The sequence below is a fragment of the Vulpes lagopus genome, chromosome 7 (genome assembly GCF_018345385.1).
Source record: "Vulpes lagopus strain Blue_001 chromosome 7, ASM1834538v1, whole genome shotgun sequence".
NCBI classification, from domain to species: Eukaryota; Metazoa; Chordata; class Mammalia; order Carnivora; family Canidae; genus Vulpes; species Vulpes lagopus.
Genome location: NC_054830.1, coordinates 80,932,334 through 80,944,439, shown reverse-complemented (window position 1 = coordinate 80,944,439; position 12,106 = coordinate 80,932,334). Strand labels below are relative to the sequence as shown.

The following is a 12,106-nucleotide window of genomic DNA, read 5'->3' as shown; positions in this document are numbered from 1 at the left end:
ATAACATGTGATTCCACATTTAATTAGACCTTTTCTATAAAAATCAACTATTAAAAGCGTGTATTACTTATTTTAACATTAAAAAAGTATAAACTAAGGAAAATGATGTGGAACATGGTTTAGAGAGATACTCAGGTCTGCTTGATCACCTTCCAAATGAATCACTATTCCTCCTCTTACCATTACTGGTAGGCTGTGGCTATTTAACTGGTAAGAGCTACCTCAAGGTAAGTCACGAGACCACAGACTCAGGAACAAGTTGGAGAATGTGTTTTGAATTTCCTTTTATTTGACTCAGAGAAGTTAGAGTCCCAAAAGGATGAAGGTACATGGGTCATCTCCTGTTGACTCTTATATAGAAAGAGTTGTTTCCTCATCCAGAGATGGTTTTGTTTCTGCTACAGTCTAGGGAACTCAGATTATTTCTCTCTTCCCTATTATTTCCTACCCTCAGAAAGAGAGATTTGTAAAACTACTGGACCAGCTGCACAACTCACTGAGGATTGACCTCTCTACCTACAGGGTGAGTGAAGACATGATTGTGAGTTGGAAAAACAGATAATATCAAGCTCTGTCTAGGGAGACTCTAGTCCAATCTTGGCTATAAAGATTGAAGGCAAGAAAAATTGGTCCCTGTCATCACACCTACATAAATGGCCAGTGCCACTGATGTCTGTGGTTCTTCAAATTCCAAGGACCGTGCATGCAGTGTGTAAATAGTAGCAGGTGTGGCTGATTTTTTTTTTTTAATGGGTAGTTGGCTTTCCAACCACACTGATGTCTCTTTATCAAACTTTCTGATGACATTCTCATTAGGGAGTCTCCTGAGGATAATCTCTTCCAGAAATGCCCCTTTAAAAATTAGATACATATATTTCTTTTTTGTATTTTTCCATATTCTCCTTAGTTTTCAAGGGAGGTATGAGAATTTGGCTAAGGGGAAAGAAAGAGTAGCTTGGCTTGGGCAAGTCATTTGTAGCAGAGGTCATGTCCATTCCTAGAATGGAGAGAGGAAATAGATTTACTAGGAGGGTGGGTACCTGGGACAGGGCAGGACAGGAAAATAGGCAGTTTCCCAATTCTTCCTAAGTTAGATCTTAGAATGGCTTTGTTACTTGCTTTAAAGTGAATTTCCAGAACAGGCAATATATCCACATTAAAAAGTAAGTATAAAAATAACCTCAAAGTCAAAAAGAAGTAGAGTTTTAATTATCTGCAATTTCAGTGTCCTCCATTTGCATGAATAATGGAGAGTTGACTGTGTATCTTATATTTGGCATATAAGTAGCCATTTAAAGGTTTAAAAAAGCAACCCTTAAAATGGAGAGTGGCTCAATATCTCCCTTCAGCTCTCCTTGGCAGCTTCCTCCTAAAACTCTTGCCAAGGGGAATGAAGTGAGGTATGGTGGGAAGGTCCTAAGGAACTCAATCCAAAGCAGATCTGCTCAGAGCTCTGCCATTTTCATTTTCTGGCTCTGAAATGTGGAATAGATAGGGTCTCTTGCATAGAAAGTATATATATCCTTGATCTCAGTCTGGTCTATAGTGTGACTCCACTTATATTGTGGAATATACAGTTACATTGTAACTTTTGAAGAACTTTTGAACTTTTGGGTATAAGAATCTTCATCCAAGAAAAGTAACCAAGAAAAGTGTGTGTATATAAGTGTATATGTGTCTCTGTGTTGATTTGTGCAAATGCTCACACATTGCAGGGGAAGTAGGGCTGGTGTAGTAAATGTTGTTTTCGGGGCTGGGGATTATTAACCCCTTGTTTTGGCAAGAGCCTCTCTGTGTCAGTAGAAAATAGAGAAAGACCTGTAGTTACAGCTTTTTTGTTCAGCTTAACTGGGGAAAATCCCAGTGAGTAGCAGTTAAGGAAGCTTTTTATGTCATTGCTTTTGGCAAGGAAGGCTGTCATATTTCTCTGTTCCTTTCTTAAATGTGCTTGATTTGCAACAGAATAATTTCCCTGCTGGAAGCCCTGAGCGGCTTCAGGACTTGAAGTCAACAGTGGATTTGCTGACCAGCATTACTTTCTTCAGAATGAAGGTAAGAGATAAACTGGGCTAGATGATGGTGGACTGGGCACCTGGGCATGGGAACATGGAGAATAAGAATCATTGGGCACAATCTGAGGCTATGGTATTCATCACCTCTAAGTCCACATTTCCATACACCTGTCCCCTGGGTTACATCTGAGAAGACCATGGATCAACAGGGATGGGCTGGGTGTTTCTGTCAATCAGATATCCTAGCAATTTCATCCTAGGGCAAGGTCCAGGGACCCATCGAGAGATGATGGGATCTGGAGTAGTTTGAGGGGAATTCTAGGAGGAGATCCCACTCAGATGAAGAGGACCATGGGCCCATATTTCTTTTATTAATTGGCAGGTACAAGAACTGCAGAGCCCTCCAAGAGCCAGTCAAGTGGTAAAGGATTGTGTGAAGGCCTGTTTGAACTCCACATATGAGTATATCTTCAACAACTGCCATGACTTGTATAGTCGCCAGTACCAGCTGGTAAGAGGTTCAAGATCAGGAGGGACTGTCAGTAGCTCTTGGATCCTCAGTTTTTCTTTACTGTGGTTATGGTGGAAGGGAGCTCAAGACAAAGTCCTTGATGTTCTTGAGGGTGAATAAAGTGTAGAGTGAGGACCTTCAAGACCATGTGAGGCATTTGTGGATTGATAAAGCACCATTGGACAAGATGTGACATAACTGAGTTGAACAGAAGTGGCAACAGTAAGTTTTAGTTTGGTACTAATGTAAGTGACCAAAATTTCAGCAGTCTTAGGGGGTGAGTAGGTGAATTCTCAGTCCATCTCAAAATCTGTTTTCTCCCCCAAGCTTAATTTGTTCCAGGCTGCCTTCCTCTGAGATCCATAGCTGTCTCTCTACTTGCTTGTGGAAGTTTTATTTTCCCTCTGACCACTTCTTTCTGCACTGCATGGTCTTCTGAGATATATCCATCAGCTGACTATCAAGGCTGACTCTATCCTTCTGTGAGGCTGAGCTGCTTCACCTGTTTTACGCTGACATCCTAACCTAATACCTGGTGACTGTGTCTATTTCTCTAGATCCTTCCAAATAGTATCTTTTATTTTCTCATTTCAAAGCCAAGACTTCTTTTTGGGTCTAGGACAGGATCAGAGTTTCTGTCTTAATAATTCTTGCAGACCATACATTTGCAAAACAGATTTCCTTTAGTCCAATAAATATGTATTGCATTGAATCAGGTCTGAGGAAAGCATAGTGCTCCTTCAATGAGTCCATAAGCATGTATATCACTCTAATGAAAGCAGTCTGTTTGAAGTGCCTTGAAAGGAGAATAAAATTAAAGGAATTCCAAGAAGAAAGAAGTCACTTTTGATCAGGTATTGGGAAAAGCTACATAAAACACAGGCGTTTGACATATACCTTAAAAGGCAGTAGGATTTGGACAGGAAATGATGGGAGGACAACTTAAATCTCTTGGACATTTATTTACCCTTTGGTGAATATATCCAGTTTGTAATGCTTCCTTGGAACACCTCAGTAAAGACTAAAATCTGATTCACACTGCCTTCTCCTGTTCCCAAGTGTATTTTTTGTGCCAGCCCTATCTTTAAGGCTTCCTCCTTTTACGTTTTGTAAAACATACCATTTATTCTGAAATTCATGGGAGATTTTCCCGGGGCCTTTGTTTAGCTAGCCACACTCTGGACTCCTGTTACTCATCTATGGTTGGGGAAGACACTGTTCTCAGCTTTGAAGATACTGTTGTCAGCTTTGATTTTTCAACTATGCAGGGATCTATCTGAATAGTCTCTATTCCCTAAATGAGATGAACCTGGACTTTGAAAGAGAGTTTATAAACCATTCAGGCACTTTATTTAGCCTTTGAATTTTACCAACTTTTTTACTCATTTTTCTCAGTATATTTACACTGAAGTTAACCATTGGTGTCTTTTTTTCCCTTCTACTCACCTTTAGTCATTGGTTCATTCATCCATCTCTTCCCTTAACAAATTGAACATGTAGGGATATAAAGTTGGTTAAGACACATCTCTTTTTTGGCAAGCTCATTGTTTGTTGGGGGGTAGGGACACAAATTACTAGATTTATTGTTTTTTATTTATTATTACTGCATTTCACTGTAGTTGCCAAAGGTTCATGGAGGGTGTTCTGGGAACCCAGAAGAGAGGCATCTAACCAGACCAGGGGTATCAGGAAAAACTTTTCAGAAAAGGTAAAGCTCAACCTGAATTTTTTTTTTTAAATTTTTATTTATTTATGATAGTCACAGAGAGAGAGAGAGAGAGAGAGAGAGGCAGAGACACAGACAGAGGGAGAAGCAGGCTCCATGCACCGGGAGCCCGACGTGGGATTCGATCCCGGGTCTCCAGGATCGCGCCCTGGGCCAAAGGCAGGCGCCAAACCACTGCGCCACCCAAGAATCCCTCAACCTGAATTTTGAGGAATGAGTAGGAGTTGGCTAATGAAAGGGGTTGGGGAAGAGAGGGATACCAGATAGAGGTAGTGGAACATTTGGAGGCACAGAATTGTGAATGAGTATGTTAATTTGAAGAAATATAAGCAATTTAATTAGAGTAGTTACAGTGCCAGGCTTTAGAGTTCAGCTATCTGGGATCAGATCTTGGTACTACTACTTATAGCTACACAACCTTGGGCAAGTCATATAACCTCACTGCCTTCAGTCTCCTTTTCAGTCAAATGAAGATGATAATTTCTACCCAATGGAGTTGTTGGGAGGATTAAATGAAATAATGCATGTAAAGTTCTTAGGGTGCCTGGCACCTAATAAGCACTAAGTAAGTGGTGGTGGGGGGGTGGTAATGGCTATAAGGAAAGAGAATTGGTAAGATGTGGGGTTGTGAGAGAGGTCATATCCTGAAGGCCTTTTGTGTCAAGGAGTGGAGTTTAAACTTATTGAAGGCCTTGACTGAAGGGCATTGAAGGCAGAGGAGTCACACTGTGAGATTCTTCTTGCAGAAAGATTACTACTGTGGAAGAGGGCTGGAATGCAGATTAAAGACCAATTAGGAGACCATCGAATAATAAGGATAGATAGTGGCAGAAAAAGTTGAAGAGATGTATTTAAGTGATATTAAGCAGGCGGAATCCACATTCTGTGGGTGCTGTCCTGGTTTCTAGTAACTTCCTTGTAATACAGGCTTATTAAGGACTGTGGAAACTGCGATGACATCCCACGTAAAAGTCCTATTCCTCTTCTTCTGGATAGTTCCAACTTTGCTTCTGTCCTGCTGAGAGATAAATGTCCATTCCAGTGTCTGTGCAGTGTCCCCTACTTGTCCTGTCTAGGATCTGAATGTAGAGTTTTCCTGAGATTCACCACTGTATTCCTTTACCTCTACCCAACCAAGTCTTTTTTCTTCCCCCATCTTTACTGGGATGTAATTGACACATAACATTGTGTAAGTTTAAGGTGTACAATGTAATGATTTGATACAAGTATATATTGTGAGAGGTTTACCACTGTAAGGTCTGTACCTCACATAATTATCATAATTGGTTGTTACAGTGAGAACATTAAAGCTCTACCCTTATAGCATTTTTCCAGTATATAGTACAGTACTGTTAGCTGTAGTCAACCATGCTGTACTGTAGATCCCCAGAACTTACTCATCTGAACTGACCGGCATCTTATCATTTCCCCTACCCCTCATCTTCTGCCAAATACCATTCCACTCTTTCTATGGGTTTGATGTTTTTAGATTTTTTCATAGAAATGAGATCACACAGTATTTATCTCCCTTTCTTGACTTATTTAATTTAGCATAATGCCTTCAAGGTCCATCATGTTATTACACATGACAGGTTTTCCTTCTTTTTATGGCTGAGCAATAATCTGCTATATTTATATACCACATGTTTTTAATCCATTCATCTACTGGTGAACAATTAGGTTGTTTCCATGTCTTGGCTCTTGTGAATAATGCTACAATAAACATGGAGGTTCTAATATCTCTTTAAGATAGTTATTTCATTTCCTTTAAATATATACCTAGAAGTGGGATTGCTGAATCATAGGGTAGTTTTCTTTTTAATTTTTTGAGGAACTTCCAGTACTGTTTTCCATAGTGGCTCTACCAATTTACATTTCCTGCCAGCAGTGCACCAGGATTCCCTTTTCTCCATATCCTGGCCAGCATTTGTTATCTCCTACCTTTTTGAAAATATTTATTCTAACAGGTGTGAGGTGACCTCTCTTTGTGGTTTTATTTGCATTTTCCTGACATTTAGTGATATTAAGTATTCTTTATGTATTTGCTGGGCATTTGTTGTTGTTTGTTTGTTGGTTTATTTGAGGGGGTTGGGGGTGGACAAAGAGGGGAGGGCCAGAGGGATAAGGACACCAGACTCCCTGCTGAGTGGGAAGCCCAATGCAGGGTTCCCTCCCAGAACCCTGAGATCATGACCTGAGCCAAAGTCAGGTCTTTAACTGACTGAGCCATCCAGGTACCCCTTGCTGGGCATTTGTATGTCTTCTTTGGAGAAATGTCTATTCAAGTTTTCTACCTATTTTTAAATCAGAATCTTTTTTTTTTCTGCTAATATTTTGGATATTCATCCCTTACCAGATATGGTTGGCAAATGTTTTCTCCCATTCTGTAGGTTGCCTTTTCATTTTGTTGATTGTTTCTTTTTGCTCTACAGAAACTTTTTAGTTTGATGTAGTTTCAAATGTTGATTTTTGCTTTTGATGTTTGTATTTTTGGTGTCATATCCAAAAAACATTGCCAAGACCATTGTCAAGGAGCTTTTTCCCCAATGTTTTCTTCTGGGAGTTTTACGATTTCAAGTCTTGTATTTAAGTCCCTAATCCATTTGGTGTTAATTTTTGTGAGTGATATAAGATAGGGGTCCAGGTTCATTCTTTTGCATGTGAATATCCAGTTATCCCAGCACCATTTATTGAAGAAACTATCCTGTCTCCATTGAATATTCTTGGCTCCTCAAGACCTTTTCTTATCCAGCTAGGCAAATACCTTCCTAGATATAGTTCTTCCTCTTAATAGCATTCATGAGGTTAAGGGAAGTTCTAAACCCACTGAAGGTTGGACCAGTTGCTTGCTAGGTCTGTGCAGTAGCTCCTGTAGAACTTGAAGATGAGATGTATATATATGTGTGTGTGTGATGATGTAGGGGAGGTGTCACAGGAGACTGCCAGTAGGGGTCACACAGAACTAGACCTATTTAGTGAGGTTGGAGGGGCAACTTACTTTGGCTGAGGAGTCACTATACTCACAGCTACTGAGAGAATGAGGAAGGGGGACAGGCATTCTTATGTCTCCTAGACTGATGAAGTTTATCATATCATATCTCCCCTGGAGCTGGGGAGAGAAGTTCTCTTGGATGGACTCTCTGTGTATGAGGACCTCCCAACAGTCACCCCTCTGACAGAACATAGGCAGTTTTGAGGAAGATGGGCCCTAGGAGAAGAATGGTACCTGATTCTAGAGGAAGGGGTATGGGTAAGGGATGAGAAAGAGGAAGATTGGAGACATTCTCTGCATTCTACTCTGACTCTCACTATCTCCTTTGGAACAAGAAACAGGAGCTACCTCCAGAGGAACAAGGACCCAGCATTCGGAACCTGGATTTTTGGCCCAAACTCATCACGCTCATTGTGTCAATCATAGAGGAAGATAAGAATTCCTACACACTCGTTCTGAACCAGTGCGTATCAACCCACTTGGCCCTATGTGGTTGGTGGTTGGCTTGTTGATCTGTCTAACAGCCTCTTTCTTTCCTATCTCTGTGTGTTTGCAGTGCCACCTCTTCCTCCTGTACGTCCATCTGTCCCTCTGTCCTTGTATCTGTTTGAGTAACTGTTTCTGGAGACAGGTGTGGAAATGTAATGGGGGGCCCTGCCCAGACTGAGCCAGCCTCCCTGGAGTGAGAGGCCCCTGGGAATGGCTACCATAGGAGTCCCAGGGGATCCAGAGACCATGTGTGTATGTGTCTGTCCACTGTGAATAAAGTGGGCTTTCTGATGCCCACCTCCTTGCACTTTCTCGTCCATCTTCTTTACCCTGGGCCTGCCTTCTAGCCTCAACTCCTCCTCTGGGCCTCAAATCCCTACTTCCTGGGCATCCTCTTCCCTGGACCCAACTTGCCTGAGGAAATCCTTTGCCCCCACTTGTCCTTCCACTGGCTCCTAGGTCCCTTTTCTCCAGATTGAGCCTAGTCCTGTTTCCCAGGCTTCTCCTCTCTTCAACTTGACCTCTATGAGATTAGGCACATTAGCTTTGGAATCAGTCAAATCAAATGGTTCTTGCTTTTTTCTCTGACTGTGGCTTCTTCCATCATCCAGGTTTCCTCAGGAATTGAATGTGGGAAAAGTCAGCGCAGAAGTGATGTGGCAGCTCTTTGCCCAAGACATGAAATATGCACTGGAGGGTAAGGGTGTGCCCAAGGCAATGGGCTGTAGGCCTCCAGCCCAAGCACCTTGTTTTCTATCCCTTTACTCTCCCAGACAATTACAAATTCTGGGTGCATGGTATGGTGAGAAAAGAGAAATTTCAGGCCTACCCCTTAGGAGTCCTTAGGTAGGCAGAGGTTCAGCTAAATTAATAATAGAAATGTCTGTGTAGATATGGATTTTCCCTTCCAGCTTTAGAGCAAGTGCCTGTTTAAGACTTTCGCCAGCCCAAAGATCAACTCTTCCTATGCTGAGTATTCTCAAGTGGCCCCCTCCCTGGATTATGAAACATCTTATGAGGTTTATCCTTATAGTCTTAAAGAATCATAGAACCTAATACACAGATAAGATTATTTTCTCTTATTAGAGACTGCCTGGCCTGGCTTTCCTTAAAAGCTGTTCTAGATTGGTATGACGGAGCCAGAAAGATACTCCTTCCCTCTCTTCTCATATAAAGCAGAATCATGGAAAAATTATTATTCATCTTGTTCATTCAGCTTATTCTTTTATTCATTTCCCACTTTGGTTCACAAAGATACCACAGTCTGCCTGTATCCAGTCTTCCCATTTGTACCCTTCTGTGTTCACTTATTTAGTTGCCATTCTCGTTGTCTTTATATGTTAGTCTGTCTCCTCAATCTGTGCAAGTGGACCTAAAAGGAAGGGGAGCAGTCTGAGGCAAGGACAAAGCAGAGTTAGGATTTTTTATGTTGGTGGAGTGGCAGGGAAAATGGGTAACCCTCAGACTTAAACTTCTGAGGTTTAGGAGCAGTAAGTTTTGAGGTCTAAAGAAACCTTGAAGATCTGTGTTAAGTTTGAGACAGCCAGAGACTGGACATGCATCTTCTGTAACTCTGCCCCAGAGCAGTGGCTCCCTCTTGCCCACACCGGTTCAAGCTTGTGGCTGTAGCCCAGGCCTTAGCCTTTTAGGTCAGTGAAGAAGTCACTTGTCCCGTCTGCAAGTAGCACTAAGCAAGCCTAAAAGGGGGAGCGGGGGTATAGTGGTAGCATGGTCCCAGTTCTTAAAGAAGCTCAGCTCTGGTGGGGTTTTTCTTTTTGGGGGGTGGGGGGAGATAAATACCCCTGAAAAGTGAATCAATTTCACAAGACAGATAGTATGAGGTAGGGCAGGGGTTTTCAAACAGGTATCTTAGGAGCTAAGTGAAAAGGGAATACCTGGGTGAGAGAAGAGAGGACTACTAGGCTTCAGGCCTTTTACCTGGTGCTAGTTAAGTCAGTTCTGCTTTTATCAATTTTACATGGAGTTCTAGGTGAGATTTCTTTTGAAGGGGGAGTTCTGCTAATGTTTACAACAAACACAAAAGGATTGAAAGCTGCTTTAAAAAAATAATGTTGACCTGGTTTCAAATCTCACTTTCATCACCTAATCAGCAATATGTTCTTAGACCAATTTTTGTGAACTTGCATTTTTTATCCATAAAATCTGTTTCATTGAGCTGACGAAGTAACATGTAACATACTTAGCATATTGCTTGGCATTTACTTGGCACTGAATACATCTTACTAAAGACAGTAAGAAACCCCATAGGCTCATGAGCAAAGATGCAGTGTGAGCCAAATAGCATTTTTTTGTTTTTGAGAGAGAGTGTGTGTGGGTGGGAGGAGCAGAGGGAGAGGGATCCCTGGGTGGCTCAGTGGTTGAGCATCTGCCTTTGGCTCAAGGCATGATCCCGATCTGGAGATCAAGTTCCACATTGGGCTCCCTGCGAGGAGCCTGCTTCTCCCTCTGCCTATGTCTTTGCCTCTCTCTCTCTCTCTCTCTCTCTCTCTCTCTGTCTCTCATGAATAAATAAGTAAAATTTTTTTTAAAAAAATTATCTGGGGGGAGGGGCGGAAAAAAAAATAAAAATAAAAAAATTATCTTTCTCCCCCTCTTTTTAAGATTTTATTTATTTATTCATGAGAGGCAGAAAGAGAATTTTAAGCAGTTTCTGTAACCAGTGCAGAGCCCCATACAGGGCTCAATCTCATGACCCTGAGATTATGACCTGAGCTAAAACCAAGAGGCAGACACTTAACTGACTGAGCCACCCAAGCACCCTACACAGTAGCATTTTTATAAGATTTCACCTCAGTGGAAAATGGGGCACCTGGAACAAGGAGAGATTAGAAACAGGGACTGCAAATGATACTGTAGTAATTTAGGGCTGAGGGAATGGGGTTGGGATTAGAGCAGAGAATTGGAAAGGGAAGAATGGGTTTTGATAGCCACTGGAAGTTGTAACAAGACTTCATGATTGTCAGAAAGTGGAGAGCAAGAGAATGGGAAGAGTTTGGAGACTGGGATGATAAAAAGATAGTGTTGACTTCAACTGTGAAAATGCTATCATTCGCCCAATTTTTTTAAGTCCGTTTTATTGAGGTATAATATACATACATAAAATGAAAATACCCTGAGTATAATTTGATGAGCTTGACAAATATACACCCTTGTATAACCACTATCCTAATTAAAATACGGAACAAAGTTTCTTATGTCCTTTGGCAGCAGATCCTCAGCCCATTCACTTAAGGGCTTATTGAATATTTTGCTTTATGTCAGGCACTGTGCTAATTGCTGGAACCCCATTGAGATGAATGAGGCATAGACCCAGCCCTTTGAGAAGCTCACACACCAGTCTAGACAACAGACATATAAATTGGCAGTTCTAGTTCAAAATTATAAATGTCACAAAAGGAATAAGGGTAGGGTGCTGAGAGAATAGTGTAATCCACACCTGGGAAGGCTTCTAGGAGGACCTGGGAAGGCTTCCTGGAGGAGTGATATACAAACTGAAACCTGAAGGATGGTAGGACTTGGCCAGTAGGGAAGGGAGGTTGTAGGCTATGGGAAGGAGAGACGCAGAACATTTTAGGCAGAGGATACAGTATGTTCAGAGATGTGAGGTCTAGAAAGACCTGTCATGCTTGAGGAACTGGAAGCAGTAGTTTAGTATGACTGGCACATTACAATGTAGGGGGAAGAGATAAATAGGAGATGAAGATAGAAAAGTAGGACAGCCAGATCATAAAGAAGGTGGTAAGCCATGTTTAAGCTTTTAGACTCCATCCTAAGGCAGTTTGGAGTCACTGAACAGCAATCCCGTGTGTATCAAGTATATAACATGGAAAGGCCACTCATTGTGGCTATGGTATGGAAAATGGTTTGGAGGAGGAAATCCAGATTGGTGACTATTGTAGTAATACAGATTAAAGATGGTGGGAACAAGACCTAAGCAGGTGACTGTGTAAAAAAAAAATGGATAGATTCTAGAGTTTTGGAGGTGAAATCAATAGGGATTGGTGATTTAATTGGATGGGAATAAAGAGCAAAACAGAAGACTTGAGGATGTTGCTCAGCATTGAACAAGAGGCTATAATTAGCGTGTGTATACTCTGTTCAGCTTCAGCTGGAGATGTTAAATGGCGAAAGATGGGGACTAGAGTTAAATTCTGGCAAAGTGAGATGTTCCATCAAAACCTTAGACAAATAGTACCAGAACCAAAGAGAGATTTGGGAGAGATATCAGGAAGCTGGATAATTGAAATCTTGAGGTTGAAAGAACTCTTCAAAGATCAAAGATGCATAGAAGGAAGAATGTGGAAGTCAGGGGCAGGAGAAGGTGGTTGTTGGGTTTTTTTTTTTTTTTTTTTTTA

The 12,106-nt window shown here is 41.4% G+C and overlaps 1 protein-coding gene across 16 annotated transcripts in view; it reads left to right on the top strand.

The window, feature by feature from the left end:
- Positions 1-12,106, top strand: part of UNC13B (unc-13 homolog B) — a 231,920-nt gene that overhangs the window by 208,911 nt on the left and 10,903 nt on the right. For 14 of the 16 annotated variants that reach the window (XM_041760956.1, XM_041760948.1, XM_041760950.1 and 11 more), the window contains 5 exons: positions 455-523; positions 1,963-2,052; positions 2,395-2,523; positions 7,577-7,704; positions 8,342-8,427. In XM_041760956.1, the coding sequence (XP_041616890.1) occupies positions 455-523; positions 1,963-2,052; positions 2,395-2,523; positions 7,577-7,704; positions 8,342-8,427 (502 nt within the window). Of the gene's footprint in view, positions 1-454; positions 524-1,962; positions 2,053-2,394; positions 2,524-4,142; positions 4,232-7,576; positions 7,705-8,341; positions 8,428-12,106 lie in introns of all 16 variants that reach the window. The other 2 variants (XR_005988815.1, XM_041760945.1) reach the window with 2 other exon arrangements.